Genomic DNA, 27,665 nt, shown 5'->3' on the forward strand with positions numbered 1-27,665 from the left:
TACTCTATGTTAAATCACATTACTTTGGCTTGCAGGTAAAATGGTGGATCACAATAAATGAACCTCACACCATTAATTATGGATATAACGGAAGACAGGTTTACGCTCCAGGGATAAAAGATAACATCCTGGGTGAATTTATGGTTACTCCCAACATTTTACGATGCCACGCCACAGCTTACCATGTCTACGACAAGGAATTCAGAAGCAAACAGAAAGGTGAGTATGGTTTGGACAATTATTGGGGGAACATGTTAAACATTTTGTCACTGTACTTTTCAGAACCTAAAGAGTGTAGTTTAAATTGAGGAAAATATGTTTACACTAAACGTTTTGTACTGTTAATGAAAAAGTGACATAAGGTTTCATACGGGATTATTAAAAAACGTTCAATATGTTGACAGATGATAATTAGAGTTAGGATGTTAATGACCTAAAAAAGTGGGAAATATGCAAGCAAATATGACCTTAAAGATAGCTAAATATGACCCAAAAAAACTAAGGACCGAATTCATAATCAACACTTACCGTAAGGAAATCCTTAACCAGTTGCTTGTAATAATCTCTAGTTCATAAATCCCACTGAAATGAACACTTATTCAAAATAAGGTAGGATATCAGCTTACTCAAGTGTTTCCTCATATGTATTGTAATCAGATGATAATTATAAATCTGCACAAAACAACTGAAAAATAATAACAACCAGAATACCTTTGTGTGTTACCAAAAATAGATTATTGTAACATGATGTTGTAGCATAAAATCTCAAAGCAACCAGTATTTTCAGCAGAGGTGAAATCGGTAGGCCTGTCATAGAACTGTATTGTGAATTTCAATGAGAGACAACAGAATATCCAGAACAATGTTCTTGTTGAAATGGTATTTCCCGTTACTGTTAATCATTGCACATCTCTAAAGAGTTTTCCATATCTCTGATACATCTTTTCTTTTACCGAAACACATTTTCATTTTAATTTTAATTATAAAACTCAATAAATTAAATAAAATCAGAATCATCCATTGTATATGGAATCAGCTGATTACAATACATATGAGGAAACACTTATCGGCAAAAATGCTGTCGGAATCCTGTTGGAAAAAGTCAAAAGCACGCTTCCTCTCCGTTAACTCGCGAAGAAAGGGAAGCAGAATTATTTCCACATACCTATCAACATTATTAATTTGTTTTAAAAATCTGTACCCATGAAGATGAAGTCAGGTCTCGTCCAAAAACAGAAAGAAATCGGTGTCAACTTTGTCGTCATGCTTTCTGTTTAAAATCTACTGATAAAATTCACTCCTCGTCATTGGATCGTAGGTTTTGGACCAATATACTGTAAATGAATATGATTTTAACTTCAATGGCTTTGTGTCTATTGTCATCCAAATTTTCTTGCGTGAATACAGATGCCGTTTTCTACATTAGCAATCCATAACAGATTTTGTTCACGGAATGTAATCCCAACACCAGGAATTCTTTTTTATCACCTGAGAATTTTTCCTGACGTCCTATACCAGTAGCATGCGAATATATGTATGAACATTTATTTAAACAATACGACGTTTCTTTTGGAATTGAAAATATGAACAAGGAAAATGAAAAATTATCTCGTTATTTTGGGGACACAATAATAATAGTAATATGCGTTACAAGAGCGGTATGTTGATGTTTTCATGTTCGAGGAAAAGATTGAAAAAGCGAAACGTAGTTGAGCTTTTTTCATTTCCGAGAACATGAAAACAAACATACCGCTCGTGTATCGTACATTATTTTGTGCGAAGATCGTTTATTACATACCTGAAAGAGGAATTTCTAATTAGTTGCAATGAAATCTCCATCTTGGTTTCTGTTCAATGACGGCAACTTTGGAAAACAAATATATCTATCTTCAACAACGTTCCTATAAAATGTTTTCTGTGTTTACTATACTCCAGCAGGCCGTGATATACGTCTGTCTTTCCCCCCCCCCCCCAGTTTATAAATGCGAACTTAAGACAAAGGGTAAGGTTATGTAGTGATTTATTTTTCATTTTAATACTTTAAGAGAATTATTTATATAACATATTGCAGTAATAACATCGGCATCTGGAATCTTGTTGATTTTTTCACGGCTTCCTTAATGTTACTTGCATCACGAATGCAGTAACTTTAGTGGAGTTGTAGCGTTTACTTAATTTTTGCAAATATTTCAAAACAATAATTAACAGTGCAATTTAGGTGAAATTGCAGTGGTAAGTTTCCAATTTATAATTATTACTATGTTAAATGTCTCTAAAAATAATATGTTAAATGCCTAAAGCAGTAAAATGAATATGTCTCTTAAGCGGTAAGAAGAGGGAAATTGTTATGTGTGTTACGTTGGGAATACTGAATGTGGTATTTCACACTTACCACGTATTGATTTGTGCGAAAACCAAGCAAATACGCACGATCTCGCACAAATGTTATTTTCGTACATCCTGTAAATGTAAATAACAGTTGAAGAATTAACAGCACTGTCTGTGGTAAGATGATAAAGACCTGAGTTGTGATACCCGTAAAACGTACAGCGCAAAAGTATGTGTCATCTTTCTTTCAGGTAAAATCGGAATAACTCTGGTAACGCACTGGTTTGAACCTCTTACTAATTCATCTGCTGACCGGGAGGCAACCGATCATTTTTTTGACTACGTTGTAAGTAACGGACTTATATTTTGCTTCTAGTACGTAAGTGTTGTACCTATTTACAGTGAATGGGTTAATAATTACTAATGGAACGTCTATTGGAGAGGCCCTAAGAATACCCATAGATATGATCTAGACTCTAGAGCAGGCCTGCACTAACGGCGCTACATAATGGATGAATCTAAAAGACGGAAAAATGATCATCATGCAAATTCCTTCAAAATTGCATGCAAAAATGCTTGCTTTTTTGACAGCAGTTGGATTCAATATTTATCCGCCACAAAAGTTTGAAAGAAAGAGGAAAACATAATATAATGCGTCATTACTAGCCCACACATAGAGATACGATGGTTTTGTTGGTGAAGATCGCAGTAAAAAAGTTCAGGAGATGAACGTTGCATTATTACATGAGGTAGGATACATTCGAATTTATTAATCTTCATCAATTTAAATACTTCTCTATGGAAAAGCCTAGATCATATAGAGGGTGTTTAAAAATACGGGGCATAATTTCAGATATGTATTTCCCACATGTAGACAATCAAAATAGTTCATTACAACATGTGTCCGGAAATGCTTTATTTCCGAGTTATGGCCTTCACAACATTGAAATTCACCGGAACCATACCTCATGTTTTAGAAGACACTCCACTGATCAGTCGTCAACACATTCACTTCTTGCATGATGGCGCTCCTGCACACTTCAGTCGTACGGCTCGCTGGTACTTGGATCGAAGGTTTCCTGATCGATGGATAGGAGAGGTGGCCCAATTGCTTGGCATCCACGCTCACCTGATCTGAACCCTCTCGATTTCTACTTTTGGGGCCATTTAAAATCATTGGTTATTCGTCTCCGGTGCCTGATTTGGAATCCCTTTGGAATCGAATTGTGGCATGTTCTGAGGACATACGCAATACTCCTGGAGTTTGGGATCGTGTTCGCAGGTCAATGAGACATCGATGTGAGGTCTGTATTCAAGCAGGAGGTGGACATTTTGAACATCTTCTGTAATGACAACGACCTGCGGAAAGAAAAACGTTCCGGTGAATTTCAATGTAGTGAAGGCCATAACTCGGAAATGACGCATTTCCGGACACATGTTGTAATGAACTATTTTGATTGTCTACATGTGGGAAATACATACCTGAAATTATGCCCCGTATTTTTGAAACACTCTGTATACCCAGATTGCTCCGCGTTATAGGTTTTGAAGTTAACTTTTGTCAGGTTTACTATGCTGCCATCTAGTTGTTATATAAGGAGTCACGTCATAACTTCCATTTGAATTGCATTAGCGACTGTACTGCCATCTCGTGTTCGTTTACGGCGGACGGGTGGCGATCCTGGCGGTTGTTCTGTTCAAAGTGCAAACGATTTTAACAAATGAACGAGCAATCTATATGTGATCTGGGGGGAAAGGCCAGCTCATTGTTGATATGTTGAATAAATTACAGGATTTCAGTCGTAAACTTACACTTTTCGTAAGTCAGTTTCGGGAAAGTGATATGGCTCACTTTCCAACGATAGAAACTGCTCGTCATGAAGCCATGTTAAACGATTATGTGCAAATATTAATTGAAATTCAAAATGAATTTAATTCTAGGTTCGAAAATCTTGTCTTAATGGGAAATAAATTTAAAGTTATAATAAATTCCTTCAATACCAGTTGAAACAGTGTTATATGATTTACAGCTTGAACTTATTGATCTTCAATGTGGCCTAAGGGCTAAAGACCGTTTGAATAATACTACTAGTTTGGTTAATTTTTGCAAGATTAATGGCCGTTGCACCATTCTCGATCATCTAGCCCGTTTATCAGAAATCACGGAAACATGGTTAATTCTTGACAATGATCAAGTTACAGATGCGGTGCATCGACATTTTCCCTCGATCAACTCAGTACCGTCAGCTGACGGTACGCTCACTTGAGAAGAATCATCTGAGCGCTAGGTTACCGCGTATAAAACAGCGACGAACGCACTCTGTCAATTATCGCTTCGTTTATGTTTGTCGGACTGTTTCAAACATCCTCGCAGTTTTCAAATAACAAGTTTCAATAATCATGGAAGAAAAAAAGAAAAGAGCACCGAACTTCTCACAGTTCGAAGTGGGAATTCTTTTAGAACTCGTCAGCAATTCTGCAACCATATTAGAGAATAAAAGTACTGACGGAAGTTCTCTAAGAGAAAAGCACGCTACCTGGTTGGATTTAACCTCACAATTCAACAAGAGTTATACGTGTTTACATAATTCCACATAATTTGTAACGTAATTTATACAGTGGTTATTTCATATTATTGATAATAATTGGGAAAATTTCAGTATGCGGTTACCTCACTGACAATTATCTTGAAATAGGCTACTAAAAAGAGCAGATTTGTTTGTGTTTGTCGAATGCTCATCATCTTGCTTACGAAAAGACACATTTCAGTGCCAATAATTTATTTGGAAAAATTTCAGTATACGGATACCTCGCTAACAATTATTTTATAATAAAAAAAAAAAGCAATTCGTCTGTGTCTTTCGAATATGCATCGCCATGCACACGAAATGGAAGTTTTTAGTGCCAATTTATTTTGTGTGCACAAGGTTGGAATTTTGGAGTAAGAGGGAAAGGAAAGTATCCTTGTTCTGAATTTTATCCATTTATTTTGTGTTCACAAGGTTGGAATTTTGGAATAAGAGGGAAAGGAAGGTATCCGTGTAATTTCTCTTAATTCAAGCGTAAATAGCTTAATTGTCCAAAACGTCATGTAGGTCCTAATAGTTTCAAACGGCAAATCTATAGCTAATAAGTGATAATCTCGCATTCTACAAAATGGTCATTTAGTTTTACTATATTATTACCGGCATAGAATAACTACTATATTACTATATTAACAAAATTGGACAGTTAGGCCTAAATAATATTTTGTCCTCAAGTAAAGTCCCGCTCTTCCAAAGCAGAAAGATATAGTCTATATAAAACATTAGTCTATTTTGAGAAAAAAAATATATTATTCATCTACAAACTTACTCTTTCTACAATAACACCAATTCTGTTATTTCCGCAGTGATTTGCGTGTTCAAGATACATCATTTCATCTTCAATTCCATCAAGTACGTCAAATCGTGCCGCCATTTTTGTTTTCTCGACTTGACCATGTTCAATTCAAAATAATCGGTCCCACACCCGTGATCAAATTTGATCATAATCAACTCGCTTGTTTAACTTTGATCGAGATTGATACTCCGAAAATTGGCGTTGAAGATGGTCAAGTGCCGATTTAACCATCGTCAAATTTTAATCGAGAATGGTGCACACGGGCACAAACCTCAGCAATAATATCCACGACTACACAGGCTGGCTGTGAAAATGATTGCTATGTCTGGCTCAACATTTATATTTATGAGCAACTGTTTTCTATTATCAGCTTTAATACAGGCAGACATCGAACATCTGTAATTGATGTTTCATTACGATCAGTATTGTTTCTTTCAGCTGCCAACAGCATAAAACCCCGTTTTGATGTATTGATAAATAAAAATATAACAAAATGATATTGTATATTTAAGTAGCTATAGAGAGGTTTTATTATTTCCATAAAATAAATATTTCTTTATTAATTTATAATAGTCCAAGATAGCTTTGTAAACACTGAACGGGAATTCATGAACACTCGTACTAGTACTTTTGTGTACATTTTGTACGAGATCCATCCCTTCTTCCAGTCCACCCTTATACAGAGCGCAGCCAATATCTGCCTGCATTTCGCTCATGAGCTGTGAGCCGACTCGGAGAGCGCAAACCTTGTGCAGGCCTGCTCTAGAGCACATGTCGGCATTTTGTGACTCGCGAGCCAGCCCTTGGAAAACGAAACAAGTGAAGCGAAGTAGTAGATACTCCTTACAACAGACTTGCAGTTCATTGTACACAACGTAATTAGTATCGCTGGTGACCTGGCTTCATAGTATCATGTCTTTATCAAGACCCTCGAAAAATCCACGGAGACATGGATTTTGGCCAGAACATCTATGTTGGTAAAATATATTTACAATTCTGTTAAAACTTATGACTTCATTCCTTTAATTTTACAATTAAATATTGATAATGATATAACTTTCATTCAGTATGATTCACCAAGAGGCACTAAGGAGCAAAATAACAAATACGAAAAATGTTATGGAGCTGGTTGTGGACACTACAAACCAAATAGAATCAGAGTTATTAAAACATCGGCAATTTCGAAAACTCCTACAGGATATGGGGGAAAATGCCAAATTTGTCATACATATTATAGAGCTGTAAGGTGGATTAGCTGTGCAAAATGAATAGATATTAGCTGCACTTATTAATAATTAGGCTCCGTATTCCAGCTACGTATAAACTGGAATGAAGTTGCCTGATTCAAAGTATATGTGACGTCACAGCGCAGGTACAGGTACGTTTGTATACAAACTAGTTACGCATCCTCTGCCCACTTCCTCTAAAAAGTGAAAATCGGGACGCAGCATAGAGAGTAATCTTATCGATCACTGCCCTTACTAGTCTTATTAGGGCTATTTAAATAACTACACCTTTGTGGCTGATTGAAGGTTCATTGCAGAGCGTGTAATATTGTGGGGCATAGTTGAGGATATTTGAACTAATATAGACAACATTACATATACATTGTATAAAATAAACGTAAAAGTGACAAAAAAAAACAGTGCACTGAAAGACACTGAAATACTGAAAGTCTCAGAAAGTGTGTTGAACTTAATAAAAAAAATAACCAGTACCGTAACGATCTAAAAATTATGAAGATATTAACTCGACGTTTACCATGGATTTGTGTAGCCTACCATGATGTTCAATGCCAACATCCCAATTAATAAATTAAATAATCTCCATTTTAGGAAATTTCTAGAGAAGTACATAGAAAAATCAGTGATGAGCGAGATGCAATATCCTAATGAAACATGAAAAAATATCAGACAATAGGAATATCTTTTACTACAACATGCACCAATAACTCATGTGCTATTGAAAGAATTTCTTGCAATATAAAATCATTTCAAGTAACATCCGCGTATGTTCAAGTTCTGTAACTTACGAATACACGTTATTAGGCCTATTCACTGCAAAGATCACGACGAAAATGAACATCACGGCTCAAACATGTATTTACTAGTATATCTTCAGAATGTCGGCAGTTGACTGTACTCCACGAACACGCAGCTACGATGTGTTCTTTTTGTATCCTTATCCGTTGCATCATCTGTGCTCGGCGTACTCTATACCCAATGTGTCTTTAACTTCAGTCTTTAGGTACTAGCTGGAATACGAAGCCTATTAATAATTTTATTTATTTATGTACTCGTATTTAATTTTATTTACTTATTTATTTATCTACTTATTTATTACTTATTTATCTATCTGCCTGCCTGTCTAGTATCAGTAAATGTTGTAGCATTCACAAGAATAATGAGGAATGTAAAATAGTGATCGAATAATGTTAAATAAATGTTTATGCTCGACCATGCCGAAATGTAGTAATTATACACCTGGTAGCAGTCCTTTAATGCATGTCATTAAAGTACACCTATTCATTAAAGTTGAGGTTTTCGATTATTCTCGGATATGCAATCGAAAGACAACGAGGGAAACGTCACGGAGGCTGGAAATCCAATACTGTCGCAGAAGGTTATGTTCTGTTACTATAATAATTAGCGTTAATTGTAAATAATATTCAAATAAATTCAATTTGTCATCTCGTTTTTCAATTCTAAATCAATTTCCAGGTTATATCAAAATTAGTTCATGTTATTCTCTACATTACATCAAGGTCAATGACATTATTGTTCCTCGAAAAAAATCAATACTTTCGCGTCTGCGCACATCTCACAATTCACGAGCTATGCACAAAGTCACTTCCGATCTTCAGTCAGATAAAAATAAAATGAATACTTCTGAATAATTTCAAGTTAGAAATATGGTCGTGCATAAAAAGTCGTATGAAACTTGCCTATAATGGTAATTAAGACGCTCGTATGAAAATTATGAAACTCGCTTGCGTTCGCTTCATAAAAAACATACTCGCGTCTTAATTACTATCATTATAGGCTCGTTGCATAATGTACTATTCTATGTGAATATTATGTTTTCATAAATGTACCAGTATACGCACGAAATACTGAATTTGAGCAATAATAATTCTGTTTCACGTTTTAGTTTGGCATTTTTGCTCATCCTATCTACAGCTCCGAAGGGAACTACCCCAAGGCACTGCAGGAACGCGTCGACAAAATAAGTTCTCAGTTCGGCCATAGGAGATCCCGATTAAGACACCTAACAGCGGCGGAGATTGCGAACATTAAGGGTAAAGTGAAATTATAATTATTACATTATGAAGGACAGGTCTCTGACTTCCTCGTACTATTGTACACTCTATCCTAGACTTATTATTCCCTCCGGCTAAGTTAGATTAGGCTCCACTAGATTAGATTAGTCATTTTCGCTACTGTAACGGTTATCACGCCGCCCTTGAAACAGTCGTTCAGAGTTCAAATTCGAACAAAGGCGACGGTTTTAAAGAACAATGAAATAGTAAGTGTGATAAGCTCGAAAGCCTGTATCGTTGGTTTACGTCACGAATAAAAACCCTGTAACTAATACAGGGCTCCTGGAAATATTTTCCGGAAATTTTTTACTCATTCTGAATTCTGACGTCGAGTCGAATAAACTGTAGTTGAAGGCGTCGTTAAATTAAATAATACTACTAGTACACACTCAAGAACAGTGGTATGTAAATATGACGTCATATGAAATACAGTCCGCAAAACACAGCAAAGAGGAAGGAGGAAGGAGGGATGTTCAAGAGGAGAAGTAGCGGAGCACCTTCACTATCGCAAGTTTAGCGTGCACAGAGACGGACAGTGAACATATTCAAAGTGTGGAAAGTTCAATTAAGTTTATGTCAATACATATTTGTTTATTTCTTTTTCATATTCGTTTGATTTTATTTCTCTTTTCTGTTATTTTATCATCATCATTAGGGCTAGGATTTTGATGAAATTGCATCTTTTTTCTAGTAATCCAGAAACATAGCTGCTTTACTAGTATTTATATGTTATGTGATAAACTGAGTGTTTTAATACATATTTGTTTGGACTTTTTTTGCCTGTTTCAACTTATAAGAGCATCTTTTGTGTTATTAGGACATTTTTTAGGCATTTTCATTTAATTTTGGCCACAAATACCCATTATTAATATAAAATAATGTCTATTTCCTTTGATATTTTGTCTATATGAACTGTATCAACTACTAGATTATTTAGCGTCGAGATTGGTGATAGCAAGATGATATTTGGCGAGATGAGGCCGAGGATTCGCCATAGATTACCTGACATTTGGTTGAGAAAAACCTTGGAAAAAACCCAACCAGATAATCAGCCCAATCGGGAATCGAACACGCGCCCGATCGCAACTCCGGATCGGCAGGCAAGCGCCTTAACCGACCGAGCTACGCCGGTGACTAATACCCATTATTTTGTATAATATTTTAATCGTTTTTCTACACAAATATTTCCCTTTTAACGTAGTACACCCCGTGTAATGGATCAGTCCAACCATCCCTTCAATATAGACTCCTCTATACTGCTAATTCCGTATAAGAGTGCCTTGTTATGGACTACATGGAAACTACATCAGGTAAAATAATTAATTAAAGGGTACCACTTAGAAAAAATTATGTAAAATTAAATAAACTTAAATGTTGGTATCAGAATTTAATTTAATTATTAGTCTAAATATTAAGTAGCACAAAACTCCTTTTCCTACTAAGCCAATTTTAGAATGTAAGATTCAATTTTTAGGGCATTTTTAAGGGCATTTTTGAAAGATTTTTAGGTCATAAATGCATTGTTTTTAGGACATTTTTTTTCATGATTTATAGGTCATCAAAATCCTAGCCCTAATCATCATATTCCAGGCACGAAATTAGGCCATAGTTGGCCTGTTTCGGTTCCAGCTATACAGGATACAATAGACGTTTCTGTGGACGTCCAGGTCGTCGTCGTCCTTGAGGGTGGTATTTTAGCATTTCTTGGAGTGTCCGGCCAGCTTCCATACGAGAAATGTTTTTCAAGCCATCTATTTCTGTATTCTGTAATTTTTTCTTCTAATGGTTGCATGTTGAGTTCCTGCAGTATATCCTCGTTCCTCTTGTGGTCCAGAAGTGTGTATCCTGCAGTTCGTCGCAGATATTTCATTTCAGCTGCTCTTAATCTGCTGATATCTCTTTGTTTCAGAACCCAAATTTCTCTTCCATAGAGGAGAGTTTGTAGTGCAAGGGTTTTATATAGCTTTATTCTGGAATGTTTCTGTACTAAACTTGGTTTTAGGGTATGGTTTAGCAGTCCTAATATTTTTAAAAATTTGTTAATTCGAAGAAGCTCAATATGTAATAAATATGCATCCATAGATAGTTGCTAACCACTAGGATCGTTACTATCGCCTCATTACAGACAATGCGAAATAGTACCTGCATAGTCTATTGTTCCTAGCAACCTCAACAACTCAAGCTTCATGACTGTATATACTAGACTGAAATTTTATCTTAACATCGTTCTTCATTACCACTGCTAAGTTTATTAGACAGAAATTACCAGTAGGCCTACAAATAAATTATATTATTCAAGTATTCAAAGTGTACTTAAGATGCAATTAAATGAAGAATGAGACATAAAGAAAATCGTCGGCATTGCGTAGCGTTTAATTGTTGGTCCAAGCTGCGTTCGGCCGTGGGTTCGATTCCCACTTGGTCTAATTATCTAGTTGAGATTTTTCCGAGTTGTTCCCTAAACGTAAGGCAAATGTCATGTAATCTATCGTGAATTCTCTGCCTCATTTCGGCAAATACAATCTGTTCCCACCAATTCCACTGACGCTAAATAATCTAATAGTTGATATAGAGTCGTTAAATAACCGACTTATAAATTGGAGACGCTGTGAAAGAAGTTGTTTAATATTTAGTCTCGATCGTTGACACGAATTCTATATTGCAGGAACTTTCGACTATCTCGGACTGAACTATTATTCCGCCCGATACGTCAAGGCTCTTCTGACCAACAATAACGACGTGAAAGTTCAAGACATCCACAATTTAGAGCTTGTTGCTGATCCAAATTGGTCTGGAAGCAATGTTAAAGAAGTTATCAAGGTAAAAACAATTATTTTTTTCCTATGTACCTTTCTATGATATAGATTTCCTATATGCCTGCTGAGGTATCGAAGTAGGCCTATGAAGCTGCATCCGCGTCGTCTAAGAGTCGCAGCTTCAGTATTGAATCGAATTACGCAAGCAGTTCTGTTTTTATCTTAAGTGGAGAACTGACGTTCTGCTAATTTCACGTCAGGTGAGTCCCTCTAAATACTATCTGTCTAAGCAGCGGTGACCAAAGCGGGTGTCGTGAATACATCGTGTAATCACAGACATTCAAACGGGTACGAGGAGTTTCCTGTACAGTGCTGTGTGTTTCATTCACGTACTGAAGACAAGCAGTGGCGGTATCATGTCGCTGTACAAACTTTTTCTCTATAAGCAGTAAAAGATGGTTTCGTAAAGAATTAGAAAGAGAACTTTTTGTTGTTCTATCGGACAAAATATAATATGTTTATTTTGCTCAACGGTTCAATTAGGAGTTATATAGAAACATTAATTGCCACACTGAATAATTTATTATTATTATTATTATTATTATTATTATTATTATTATTATTATTATTATTATTATTCTTTTTCCACGCCCGATTCTCTTTTAATGCTATACTATACATTGGTGCGATCGAAACTCGAATATGCATCTGTAGTTTGGAACTCGATTACAACTACGGACTCGGCTAAATTAGAAAATATACAAAGAAAATTTATATCCTTATGTTCATTCAGATTTTTGCCCATAATTCCGGGTATAGTTATGAGAGAAAATGTGAATATTTTAATTGTCAAAATCTATATGCTAGACGCCATGAGCTAGATTATCTGTTCTTTTGTAAAGTCCTCAAAGGTGATATATCCTGTGACTCTTTCTTAAACAATATTACCTTACGTATTCCAACAAAAGATATGAGAGCCCACAAACTTTTCTATATTAGAAATTCGAAATTTCTTTCACCAGTCTCCAGATGCATTAAAAATGCCAACATGCATGGCTGCGAATTCGATCCCTTCAATGTATAGACTTTGTTTGCTCTTGGCAACGATTTATCATTTATGTATTATTTTAGGCATTATACTCAATTAACATTGTCTCATAGTATTCTTAGTTATCCATTCATCGTCATTATTGTAATTAACTGTAATTATATTTATGTGTAATAATTATTTTTGTTTTATGTTTTTTGTTATATTTGTGCTGAACTGTAATTGGCCACTGGCTGTTGTACAGCACATTAAATAAATAAATAAATAAATAAATAAATAAAATTATTATTATTATTATTATTATTATTATTATTACTTACCACTAAGTAAGTGTTTCTATAATTCTTCTGTACGTGCATGGAATATTGATATTTTTAGATCTTCCCCCTAGAAGGACAAAATTATTAGGTTTTATCTCAATTTTAATTTCTTAATCTTTAGATGAGGGTAACTGTTTATTAGTTATTCTGACGTAGACTACACAATCTTGATTTATAGATGTACAGATTATATATTGTTTCGCCTTTATTTCAAATGTGCTACAATAACGTAGGAAAATGCGTCACAAATTGCCACTTTAATACAACTCGTAAACTTTCGTCTGTTAGTCACTATCTTTGTTTAGATATTACAAGTTTTCGTTCAGAAAACAAGTATCCGAAATATTTGAATATAGAGTAAGTAAGTTTTAATCCGGCAAAGCACCGTGTGTTGCCGCTGGTTGGCCGACAGAAACATCGGGAATGTCCGTTGGAACTCACTGTATAAAGAAGGAAAGACACATAAAAAAGGATTCAAAGAAAGTGATTGAGCAGAAAGAGATCAAAATAAAACTATCTTTCATAGCAAAAAGTAGAAAACTAATCACTAGGCTTCGAAACTTCGGACCCGATAGAGCGGTTCAGTGGGAAATCCGCTTAACAGCGTACTCAGTATGTGGGGGTACTGTAGAATGAATGCCAACAAATACGCAAGGAAAAACGCTCTGGATTTGAAGGTTCTGTTGAATAATTTAGTTTTCATACATACCTATTTTCAAACTGTGTCTGAAACTATTACACGGTTAGAAAAATCAGAGCAAGAGATACCGGAAGTCCTCAAATTAGTTGAGGAAATGGCACAGAGATTTAATGAGACACCAAGTACACCGGTTACTGAACGTGTAAAACAGAGGTGGAAATCAATTTTATGTAAAAATAACGGATATGAAACATTCTGTAATATAAACAGTCCACACCTGTAAAGTAACGGTTAGCGCGTCTGGCCGCGAAACCAGATGACCCGGGTTCGATTCCCGGTCGGGGCAAGTTACCTGGTTGAGGTTTTTTCCGGGTTTTTTCCTCAACCCAATATAAACAAATGCTGGGTAACTTTCTGTGCTGGACCCCGGACTCATTTCACCGGCATTATCACCTTCACCTCATTCAGACGCTAAATAACCTAAGAAGTTGATAAAGCGTCGTAAAATAACCTACTAAAAATAAAAAAATAAACAACAAATTAGTGGACATGGAGTCACCAGAGAATAAAGTACTGTCTCTCAGAGACTGCAATGATGTTATGTTTCTTCGTTTTGCTCCTATCACGTCATGCGACGTAGAGCGCAGCTTTTCACAATACAAACTGTGTTTGGCAGATAACCGATAAAGATTTACGTTTGAGACACTGAAAATGTATCTTGTAGTACATTGCAATTCGGTACTGTAACTGCACTTCCTAAAGACGACCAACAGGATAAATGAAGAAATTAAAATTGCTACATGTTTATTTCCACCATTAACACTGTGTATAATTAAACACAAATGCTTATAAAAGACAGGAGAATAAATGCTTTTCACATTCTTTTGACATTGTCATTGTGTAATGTATATTTATTTTCAGAATGTACGTATGTGTGTGTTTCCCCATACTACCGTACTCTATTCTAAATAGCAACGTTGTTACCTCAACACATCTCTACTTTTCACTACCTGCAGCGAGTCAACAACCTATAGTACATGCACAGTAAACCTATTGTATCGGGTCCCAAGTCTCGAAGCCTGCCTAATCACCAAGCTCCTCAATAAAGTATAGTAATTATGTTCTGTTGCAGGTCGTGCCGTGGGGATTGCGCAAGCTTCTCAACACGATCAGAAAATCGTACAATAATGTACCAGTGTTAATAACAGAAAACGGATATCCCGATGCTGGTGAAATACGTGATACTGAAAGATGCAAATACCTCATTGTAAGTACTACATAATTTTACTTCTAATCACAATTTTTATGAAGTGTTTACTCTGACTATTACACTTTTACTACGTCATACTACTTTTGACCAATAAAACGGTACGAAAGGACGTCTTTCAACCAATCACGGCTGCTTATCGCACAATTTTATCGCGTCCCTAGCATTTGTTTAATTTTATCGCTTCCCTAGCATTTGTTTCTTTGTTTGCCAACATTTCAAACTGCACTGGTCTAGACGTCAAAAAACAGAAAATTACAAACCACTCCAGTCGATGCACAGCAGTTTCAAATATGACTCGCATTGGCATTCAAGAACAAGAATTAATAAAGATCACTGGTCATAGCTATGCATCTTCCCTGAAACCCTATTTACAAATAAATGAAGAGCACCATTCGGAAATCCTGAATAATTTGAGGAATACACCATATACATCAACGAGTTCCACTTATTTTACGCACACGTCCAAAATAACATCAACTGAACCACCAACAACTAAAACATTCAAATTTGAAAATTGTACTTTTAATAAATGTTCCTTTTAAAATTATTCACGTTTATTTTTTATTTCATCATCCTTAATTAAAACTTTTCTTGTTTATTTCATCATATCTAATTAAAACTTTTCTAACACTTGTTTATATTATTTAGGTTATGTTATAGCTTCTGCTATATGATATTATGGACAGTCACGTACCAGGGATTGTTTAATACTAAGATATATTGAAAATCATGTCAAGTGACGTTGATTACTGGGATCTGGATAATTGAAGTGGAATGCAACTGTTTTAGTAAAAACGAAACTGAATCAACAAAGTCTTCTTGACTAGTAACCGTCCACAGAGTTCAATGAAGATTCCGTAGTGTTCACACCTGTGGAGTAACGGGCAGCGCGTCTGGCCGCGAAACCAGGTGGCCCGGGTTCGAATCCCGGTCGGGGCAAGTTACTTGGCTGAGGTTTTTTCCGGGGTTTTCCCTCAACCCAATACGAGCAAATGCTGGGTAACTTTCGGTGCTGGACCCCGGACTCATTTCACCAGCATTATCACCTTCATATCATCCAGACGCTAAATAACCTAGATGTTGATACAGCGTCGTAAAATAACCCAATAAAAAAAGATTCCGTAGTTGGCACAACTGATAACAAGAAAACAGCTAATCATAACACACTATTGCCATCTAGCGTAATATTTGTAATGTTGAGATTGTACAATAATACATTTGAAGACAGTTGTATTTTCGTAATGTTTATATACATTCTTCTAATTGTGTAATAGTCAATTAAATCCCACTCGAGTTTTGATTTTCTCTAGATAATTAAAACCTCTTGTGAGATTACTGTTGCTAAATTTCCTTGCTCTAAATTTTATGTTCAGAGTAATTTTTCGTTAGATAAGATTAACATCTTCAAAAGATGAATTCAATCGATATGTTCTAAATAAGAAAGACAAACGCACATCGGAGGGGAAATGAACTGAATTTCGGGAAGGGCACTACGACCCTGCACTGCGAGCTTTCAAGATCTATTGCTCTAATTCTGTAGATAGGCGCATTCCAAACCCACACCGGCTGACTACACTAAGGTTCGCTGCGTACGTAGGTTTCGAGCAATTAACCCCACTTATTCAGCCTTATCCAGAGCTCTCCGTGCGTCGCCTGTTGGTTGTTCGTGGAATGCTATGGAATGGAGAGATGTTTGCGGAGTGACGTAGATGCCTAATATAGGAAAAAGGGAAAACCCCGGAAAAAACACCAACTGCGAACTTGTCCACTACAAGTTTCACTAGCGGAGGGGAAGTTTCTAGATTCTACTCATCTCCATTTACCTTGGCCACAACGGATTGAGCATGATTGACTATGGATGCTTATCATTTTTATATATCACTGGCGGGCTTGCTTTATAGAATTTTGTATATTACACGCAGCTTTTTATTACGGTCAAATAATGTAAATTGCATTATTGAGCTATGAAATGCACATTAAGAACATAACACGAACTATTACCTATCTAAAAGAAATTATTATTTCACCAACGTAACTTTCGTCTCATACAAAATCTAACATAGTGATTCAGATATTGTCTTTAATAATAATAATAATAATAATAATAATAATAATAATAATAATAATAATGAGATAATGATAATGATAATGATAATAATCATCATAATAAAAACCTAACATAGTGATTCAGATATTGTCTATAATAATAATAATAATAATAATAATAATAATAATAATAATAATAATAAAAAGGTAAAAAAGGTAAAGGTATCCCCGTAACATGCCATGAAGGCACTTGGGGGGCATGGATGTAGAGCCCCATGCTTTCCATGACCTCGGCACTAGAATGAGGTGGTGTGGTCGGCACCGGGAAAGACCCGGTACTCAATTTTATAGGAGGCTGATTGAGCCTCGGGGCCGTTCTGAAAGTTTGGCAACGAGAAAAAATCCAGTCACCACCTGGGATCGAACCTCGGACCTTCCAGTCCGTAGCTAGCTGCTCTACCAACTGAGCTACTCGGCCGCCCATAATAATAATAATAATAATAATAATAATAATAATAATAATAATAATAATAATAGTAATAATAATAATAACAATAATAATAACAATAATAATGATGATAATAATAATAATAATAATAATAATCTAACAGTGATTCAGTTATTGTCTTTAATAATAATAATAATAATAATAATAATAATAATAATAATAATAGCGGAGACTGTTGTACATTGAATCACTTTTCACATTTCATTCTTTTTTAATTCTGGAAAATGAATTTGTTTAAATGAAGGAATGCTTGTAATAATTTTGAAGATTACTTTACAACTTCCTGCAGGTATTTTCCTGTTTTACAGGTCTATTAAGGATGAAAAAAAATAAAATGAAGGGATATGTAAAGTGAGCCATGGTACAACATGTTCATGTACCTTGGATCACATCCTCTTGTACCTTGGAACATTGGAAATCAAGGAATATAGGTGCAAATATAGCTGTAAAAATTCATAATAATTAAAAGAAATTTATTTTCCATCATTTGCAGGCTTTTCTAATTGAGATTTTAATTCCCGGAGGAGCCATAACTGCTTCAACAGCGTTCTTCGTGGCATGATCTTAAAATAAAAGAAAAACAAAAACCGATAGCATCATATACCTTGGTACAAGAAGATGCACGTTTAAACAAATACGGCTATCTAAACTAGAGATTAGAATAAATCGTGGAAATTAATATATTTATTTACTGAACAGATAGGGAACACACCGTATTTGATTGATAGTTACAAATACAATTTAGTTTCGTGTTAGAAAACATATATCTAACAATGAACGAAATATTTACTTTTGGTAACAACAAAATTGTTTCGTATACAGAACTCACAGTTTGTAATAAATCAAACCGGAACGCTTGAGTTGTGAGGGTGCTAGGAACAAAAGACTGTGCCGGTACTATTTCACATTGTCTGTAATGAGGCGATATTAGCGATCCTAGTGGTCAGCAACTATCTATGAATGCATATTTACTACGTATTGAGCTTCGTGACTGTATATATTATGTGCCGGAACTATGACCAGAGCTACCTAGCGGCTTTCTCTACAATCTACTTCTGCTTCAATTTGAGTCGGCTAGGTATCAGCAAAAATCATAAACAAAAAAATGATCCAAGGTAAACTATGCTCAAGGTACAACAGTCTTCCCAAAATAATAATAATAATAATAATAATAATAATAATAATAATAATAATAATAATAATAATAATAATAATCTTGAAGGATTTCTTTCTTCTGTATCCGTTCCGGTTTCAAACTGGTACCAATAAATTACTGTTCTGTTACTTAAAAATAATAAAGAACATTTTCATTTACATTTATAAATACATAAGCCTACACATAAGTAAATAAACGAAATAGCTAATAAATAAGTAAATGAATGAATAATTGAATAAATGAAAAGTAGATACACAAATGAATAAAGTAAATTAGAATGAAGTTTCAATGGCGTGATGAATATTTACGACATCTCTTCCCCTTCACCGGTTCGTCAATGTCCGGTTGAAGTCCGAGATCTCGCCAATTAGTAATATGGGTTAATGTATGGTAATAATGAAATGCTTGTATGTTTGTAGAGTCATCTGAGCGAAATACTCAAAGCACTGGATGACGGATGTAATGTAATCGGATACTTTCACTGGTCTCTCATAGACAACATGGAATGGAAGGACGGTTACACGTAAGTATGTATTGTAAATAGAAGGGTGATACTACAATAAATAGATATTTTGGAATTTAAACCATCAACCTACAATATGTAATTTCATATTTTAAGGTACTCATCTACCCTTGATTTTTCATTTTCAATAAAAAAAAAAATGATTTTTATGTCACTTGAAAACTTGAAATTCCTAGTTTTCAAAAATATATCAATTTTGTCACAAATTTTTAAGTGGATTTTCTTAATTTTTCACCATTATTTCACCATAGTGTTCCCTTAAATAATGTAAACCATCTATACTAATAATAAATCTGTAGCCGAAATTTTTCTGGTAATTTTCGATTTTCCAAAAATAATTGGTCCTGACATATATAAATTAACAACCCTGAAACCGAAAATCGCATTTTTGAAATTTTTGTTTGTATGTTTGTTACCTTTTCACGCGATAATGGCTGAACCGATTTATATGAAAATTGGAATATAAATTAAGTTCGTTATAACTTAGATTTTAGGCTATATGACATTCAAAATACTTTATTTAAAAGGGGGGTTATAAGGGGACCAGAATTAAATAAATCGAAATATCTCGCTTATTATTGATTTTTGTGAAAAATGTTACATAACAAAAGTTTCTTTAACAATGATTTCTGATAAGTTTCATTCTTTACAAAATTTTGATAGGACTGATATTTAATGAGATAAATGAGCTTTAAAATTAAAATAACGCCATCTAAGACGGTGCAATGACATAACAAATGACTTCGTCTATAAGGGGCCTTGGACAACAACAATCGAAAAAGGGGCCTTGGACAGCAACAATCGAAAGCTATTAAACTTAGCCTACAGACAATGTTTCTGTGTTTGTATGAAGTAAGCTAAATTAACCGATTTGTATAATTAATTATTATTTCACCATTGGAAAGTGTAGTTTCTCTAGATGGACATACTGCTATAATATTATTACAGTAACTTCTTAGTAAATCGAGGACATGTAAGATTAAAATAGCTTCCTATGCATAGAAAATTTGATAGGCTTTTTTTGTACATTCGTTTTCTGTGTTTCTTAAAATAATATTTATGTACACACTCATTTTAATCTCAGAGAATTAACGAACAACGAGAGTGTATTGATTTAGTATGCAGTAATAGTACGTTAGCTTAGCAATCCATTATTTTATAATTCAAATTTTAACTATGCTCAATCGAATCGTGTTAAAATACATAAAATAGCCTATATATGCAATAAATACAATGCAAAAATAATTGGGTAATGAGCCAAGCAGATTATGTTGCGCTGTTGTAAAAGTTGTTGCTTCTGAGATTCAAGAGTCCCCACAACAAATTAAAAACTTTCTTATCGGAGTACATCCGTTATCAACGCACTTTTTATATATTGTAATATAATATAATATAATATAATATAATATAATATAATATAATATAATATAATATAATATAATATAATAATAAATATGAAGCCGAAAATTTTCTGGTAATTTTCGCTTTTCCAAAAATAATTGGTGTTAACATGTATAATTATTCATCCTGAGACCGAAAATCGCTTTTTTTTACATATTTGTTTGTATGTCTGTCTGTCTGGATGTTTGTTACCTTTTCACGCGATAATGGCTGAACGGATTTCGATGAAAATTGAAATACGTTGTAATTTAGATTTTAGGCTATATTATGGCATTCAAAATACTTCATTTAACGGGGCCTGAATTTAATCGAAATATCTCGCTTATTATTGCATTTTTGTGAAAAATGTTACATAACAAAAGTTTCTTTAAAATTTGGTAGGTCTGATAGACTTCTAAAATAACAATACAATACGTTTTCACCGCCGCCTCAGATTGTAGCATTGTTGTTCCTGCAGTAATTCCCATGTGCAAAATATACAATTTTTGAGTAGGAAGAAAAAACACATTTATTCATTCCATGGTAAAGGTATATAGGAGGTCGTGAATTCTTACATTTTCGAAAGAAAGAAATATAATTACATATCACTGTTTATGCTGTATCACTATTTGAAGGTTTCAGAACCATAGTGGGCCAAGCGCCATTTACTGAAGACGTAGAAAACAAGGCTTAAAATTAAGTTATTACCATAATTCAATGGAACCATATAGCAAGTAATATAAAGTTTACACATTAAAACTAAATGATATGTCAATCTTCATTAAACTATAGTTGCGTGTAATAACAAATAAACATTTTAAAGGAATTGTCATTGCCCCAAATGAGTGCTCTCTGGACCAAAATGATCGCAATTTAATTATTTAAATACAATTTCAATTAAGTAACATATTAAACGATTTATTCTTCTAACAAACACGAATGTTCAATGGATCAAACGTCCTATTTTAATTACGTAATTACTTTATATTTATTTCTAACAGGTGCAGCGGAGCGCACGGGTACGGCTAGTAATATAATATGATTTTAAATCGTGTCACGCAGGGCTGGGCACCAAGAGCGGATTGTACTCTCTCACGGGGAGCCATATGACTTCTCTTCATCCCCTTTCTTCCCCGCCGAACACCGTGCAGCGTTGATGCCTTGACGGATGAATATTAAGGGTCCCCCGTTTAGAGATTGGATTCGCTCCCAGTGCCCAGCCCTGGTGTAACGTTAGACGTATGAAAAATAAAATAATGATTATCACTCTTAGGAAATTTTTCTTTAGCGCACTTTGAATTCCACCAATTTTTCAAACAAATGTGTTGCCTCACATTAACTGCATTGTCAAATCGTTTTACTCACCTATTATTCTAAAACTATGTCGCAAATTGTCATGAAATAACTCTAAAATAGTTTCTGTACAAGTTGCAGACAAATTACATACAGTTTAAATTGCCGCCACGTGGTCTAATGGCTAAAGCGCTGAACTTATAATCCTATAGACACGCTTTCGACCCCCGGTGTATCCCCGATTTATAACTTGTGTTGAGCAAGCAACACAGACGTTTTCTCCGGGAACTCCTGTTCCCCTGTGGCATGCCAACAAATCATCATCATCATCATCATCATCATCATCATCATCTCATAGCGAGTGTAGAGTAGACCAGCCTCCTATGACGCACCCTGGGCAACGACTCTGTCGGTAAATTGGTCTACACAATTGGTTTTATATGAGTGAATGACGAAAAGTCAAGTAGCCTACCTGCCATTAGCAAAAAAAAAAAAAAGAAAAAAAAACATTCAGTTTAAAATAGTGCTGTTGAGCGATCAAAATATTTAATCGATTAAGTATTTGAATTTAATAGATAGATTAATCGAGTTTTGATGGAGTTGAAAAAATGCCTTAATATACTGTAATACACAGTTACTGTTAAATTTAACTTGTATTCGGTGATAAGCGTAAGTATTAAATGTTTTATATCTGTATACAGTATATTGTATCGTTATATTACAAAACAACTATTTTAATTACTTACTAACATATTTATTATGAGGCTCATAATTTCTTGTGTCAATTTCTCCGGGAATTTTTTAGACAAACATAAATAACAAAAAGTATGAAGACTCACCTAGTTAATATTGCTTCATCCATGATTTTAAACATGTGAGTGCATTCACATGTTCCGAATTAAGTACCACTTTACGTTTAGTAACTATGTTTCCTCCATCGCTAAACACACAAAAAAAAATTCTGTCAAGTATTTCTCCACGATCGTTCAATTTACATCCAAACATTTCACCTAATTTACCTCTCAAATTCTCATATGACATAATGGAGTTTACAATTTTCACAAACCACAAAAAACTGATTTTTTTTTCTTTATGAAACTAAACACACACAACCTTCATATACAAACTCAGTACAGAAACTGCAACTGCAAAACTACAGCGGTCGAAACAGAAGACTGGCCCCTATTGGAATCGAATTACCAGATTTTAAAAAGAGAAGAAGGTAGTTACGCTCTCACTTGCAAATAGTGTAGACGTGGCTATTTTATAAGGGATGAGGGGGACGAATCCCAGAAAAGTATGTACTTCATATGCTAGGAAGATGAACTGACACCAAGGTGGAAGTTTTCTTGGAAAACCATAAAACTTAATAAGGGTTTCGCAGTGTGTTTCAACTTTCAATAGAAGTAGAGTAGGTCACTGTCCTCATATTTCCATCTCTTTCTGTGGTGTTTTTTGCCAAGATTTTCCCTACTCTGTCTGGTTTCCAGTTAGAAAATAACAGTACTCCTGTACTTTTAAGTAAACAATTTCTGAGAGAGAAATATTGTCGGAATTTTTACTATGAGTTTGGATTAACAAAATAATAATATCAACTACAACCGATTAATTTTAATCGAATAGATTATTCGATTAAATATTTTTGATCGATTAATCTTACAACAGAAATTTATAGATTAATCGATTAAATCCCACAACATTAGTTTAAAATCTGCTTCTTATCTTGAGTAGACAATTTCTTGAAGTACTCATTAAAATATTATATCCACTTTCTCTCTTTGCAGGGTAAAATTTGGACTGTATCACATTAACTTTACCGATCCAAAACTGCGTCGTGTTCCGAAAAGTAGTGCTTATTTATACTCGAGAATCATAAGAACGAAGAGGCTGCCAATCGATTACTTGAAACCAACAGGAGAAATATCATTTAACCCAGAGAAAAAGGAACAACAGAACTCGACACTTCCGCAGAAGTACTCCAATATGAAGTCATCTGCTGCCAACAGTAATACGAACAGAAGCGTGTACCTCATTTTTTGTTATGTTTGGTTACCAACAGTAGCCTATGTTATTCTCATTCACAGATCTTTCTGAACATTGTTAAATGTAGTTGAAATTATATAATTTATGTTTATTTTAGAATAGAGATTGTAAATATTTAACAATTTTAACTTATAGAAACATCTAATTACATAATTTCATAGACTTTAATGATAATATTTGCAATGTAAAATATTTTCTCTCATCTTTGAAAGCGTGCGTCAAGAACAAGCCCACATATTTCATTAAGGGTTTTGAGAGTTATGGCAAATAAATATCACAAAAGATACGTCGGTCCCGCGCCGTGGCGTCGTGGTCTCAGGCATCCTGCCTAGGACTTGCGTTACGGAATGCGCGCTGGTTCGAATCCTCATGGGGAAAGATGTTATGTTTTATTTAACGACGCTCGCAACTGCAGAGGTTATATCAGCGTCGCCGGATGTGCCGGAATTTTGTCCCGCAGGAGTTCTTTTGCATGCCAGTAAATCTACTGACATGAGCCTGTCGCATTTAAGCACACAAATGCCATCGACCTGGCCCGGGATCGAACCCGCAACCTTGGGCATAGAAGGCCAGCGCTATACCAACTTGCCAACCAGGTCGACTCTCATGGGGAAAGAAATTTTCTCATGAAATTTCGACCAGCGTATGGGACCGGTGCCTACCCAGCATCGTGATGCACTTGGGGAGCTACGATAGGTAGCAAAATCCGGTTACGCAAACCAGCTATAACGGCTGAGGGGGTTATCGTGCTAACCACACGATACCTCCATTCTGGTTGGATGATCGTCCACCGTCGGTATGTGGCCGTGAATCCAGCAGCCGGCTGGTCGGTCTTGGCCCTTCGTGGGCTGTACCGCCACGGATTATTAAAGGTAAGTCGATGGCGGCTCGTGAGATTTTAGCTGGGTAGGGCTACACTAAAATGTTCAATATACAGCGTTGTTATGTCTTATGTACCACAGCGAAAATTAATTATATTAATAAATTTTACCTGTATTGAAGCTGAAGCCATAGTGAATCACTGATCCAGTCCTTTTTGGTTCTGCTGCTGATGCTGTCGTTGTCGTTGATATTGATGTTTGTTTATAATTAAAGTTTTGAAACACTGTACGCTATAAAATTAAATTTAGAGATAATTTAATAAATGCTTATAATAAAAAAGAATTAAATTTCCTAGAGTAAGTCTGATTTCTGCTTGATAATTTCTGAGAAATAACTAAGTACGTCATAAACTAAACTCTTTATTTGACTCTTCTCTGCACGACAGCAATGAAAAACTGATGTTTTGCAGATATTTAACACTGTTCTCATTCATATTCGTTTTAAAACAAACAGTTTAAACAAGCACACTGCATTTTCTTAAAAACACTCACTGAAAATTAATGTCTTTGGTACAGTAAAAAGAACACAAACCACGAAAAAAATGTGAAGTCGCTATCTGCTTCTGCTTCGCAGCGTGGTCTGCATTCACTGCAGTCCGAAGCAACACTAGTAAGTAGTAACCCCCACTCAACTGGTTTCGAACAGCAGGCATCCTACTATTTTTTTCATAGCGAGTTGTGTGGGCACAACCCTTACCGCTACGTATTGCTTGACAAATGCGGCGTTTTGCTGAAGACGAAGATAATAGAAATAAATAATTTATTCAATACACAGGCATTTCTTTCAGGAATGGTTTACTATTAGGTAGGGCTGCAGTTCTTATGGGAGCAACGCCACTGATAATTACTGTTGATTGTTATTGTTTGGTCAACTGTTCGAAGACAGGTTTTTTTATTACTTACTTACTGGCTTTTAAGGAACCCGGAGGTTCATTGCCGCCCTCACATAAGCCCGCCATTGGTCCCTATCCTGAGCAAGATTAATCCAGTCTCTATCATCATATCCCACCTCCCTCAAATCCATTTTAATATTATCTTCCCATCTACGTCTCGGCCTCCCCAAAGGTCTTTTTCCCTCCGGCCTCCCAACTAACACTCTATATGCATTTCTGAATTACCCCATACGTGCTACATGCCCTGCCCATCTCAAACGTCTGGATTTAATGTTCCTAATTATGTCAGGTGAAGAATACAAGGCGTGCAGTTCTGCGTTGTGTAACTTTCTCCATTCTCCTGTAACTTCATCCCTCTTAGCCCCAAATATTTTCCTAAGCATCTTATTCTCAAACACCCTTAATCTCTATTCCTCTCTCAAAGTGAGAGTCCAAGTTTCACAACCATACAGAACAACCGGTAATATAACTGTTTTATAAATTCTGACTTTCAGATTTTTTGACAGCAGACTAGATGACAAAAGCTTCTCAACTGATAATAACAGGCATTTCCCATATTTATTCTGCGTTTAATTTCCTCCCGAGTGTCATTTATATTTGTTATTGTTGGTCCCAGATATTTGAACTTCTCCACCTCTTCAAAAGATAAATTTCGAATTTTTATATTTCCATTTCGTACAATATTCTCGTCACGAGACATAATCATATACTTAGTCTTTTCGGGATTTACTTCCAAACCTATCTCTTTACTTGCTTCAAGTAAAATTCCCATGTTTTCCCCAATCGTTTGTGGATTTTCTCCTAACATATTCACGTCATCCGCATAGACAAGCAGCTGATGTAACCCGTTCAATAAATTCCAAACCCTCTCTGTTATCCTGGACTTTCCTAATGGCATACTCTAGAGCAAAGTTAAAAAGTAAAGGTGATAGTGCATCTCCATGCTTTAGCCCACAGTGAATTGGAAACGTATCTGACAGAAACTGACCTATACGAACTCTGCTGTACGTTTCAGGTTATTATTATTATTATTATTATTATAATTATTATTATTATTATTATTTTATTATTATTTTTTTAACTTGGTTATTTAACGACGCTCTATCAACTACGAGGTTATTTAGCGTCGATGGAATTGGTGATAGCGAGATGATATTTGACGAGATGAAGCCGAGGATTCGCCATAGATTACCTGACATTTGTATTATGGTTGGGGAAAACCTCGGAAAAAACCCAACCAAGTAATCAGCCCAAGCAGGAATCGAACCCGTGCCCGAGCGCAGCTCCGGATCGGCAGGCAAGCTTCTTAGCCGAGTGACCTACACCGATGTCTCGAAGACAGGTTTGAACCTCGAGACACCGATAAGGCATCACTCATGAGGCAACTAAATCAGGAGAGAATGGGATTAGGGTGGACAGTTTCTTTCCTCCTCCATTGCATACATCGCTGACATACAGACATACATATTCAGACATAATCAGACTTCAAATGTACGCAACAATATTGTTCTTCCTTTGACACATTGCCACATACCGTCAAGTGAGATATAAGTTACTGCCTGATAATAAATGTATCAGCCAGAATTTCAATCAGAGGCATAATGTTGATTATGAGGATTTAATTAATTAATTAATTAAGACGCTTGGAACAGGAGGTAAAATCCATGCTTTCTTAACCTCGACAGTACAGAAGAAGGAAGGTGTGGTCGGCACCAATCCCTGACAGTCTTTCTTCCCCGGGAAAGTCCTGGTAAAGGCTGGTTCACAATAAATTATTGTGAATGCTCACATTTAAATACATTCACATTTAAATATATCCACAATAAACCGGGAACGGAAAAGACAACGAGAACGGAATTATTGTTAAAATAAATGTATTT

The 27,665-nt window shown here is 35.3% G+C and overlaps 1 protein-coding gene across 1 annotated transcript in view; it reads left to right on the forward strand.

Moving 5' to 3' along the window:
• LOC138701881 (myrosinase 1-like) overlaps window positions 1-26,141 on the forward strand; it is a 50,700-nt gene extending 24,559 nt beyond the window's left edge. The window contains exons 6-12 of the mRNA XM_069829221.1: window positions 36-219; window positions 2,580-2,674; window positions 8,860-9,007; window positions 11,694-11,848; window positions 14,925-15,059; window positions 19,192-19,295; window positions 23,753-26,141. Of these exons, the coding sequence (XP_069685322.1) occupies window positions 36-219; window positions 2,580-2,674; window positions 8,860-9,007; window positions 11,694-11,848; window positions 14,925-15,059; window positions 19,192-19,295; window positions 23,753-24,062 (1,131 nt within the window). The 3' untranslated portion in view covers window positions 24,063-26,141. The remainder of the gene's footprint in view (window positions 1-35; window positions 220-2,579; window positions 2,675-8,859; window positions 9,008-11,693; window positions 11,849-14,924; window positions 15,060-19,191; window positions 19,296-23,752) is intronic.
• Window positions 26,142-27,665: the final 1,524 nt, after the last annotated feature.

The sequence above is a fragment of the Periplaneta americana genome, chromosome 6 (genome assembly GCF_040183065.1).
Source record: "Periplaneta americana isolate PAMFEO1 chromosome 6, P.americana_PAMFEO1_priV1, whole genome shotgun sequence".
NCBI classification, from domain to species: Eukaryota; Metazoa; Arthropoda; class Insecta; order Blattodea; family Blattidae; genus Periplaneta; species Periplaneta americana.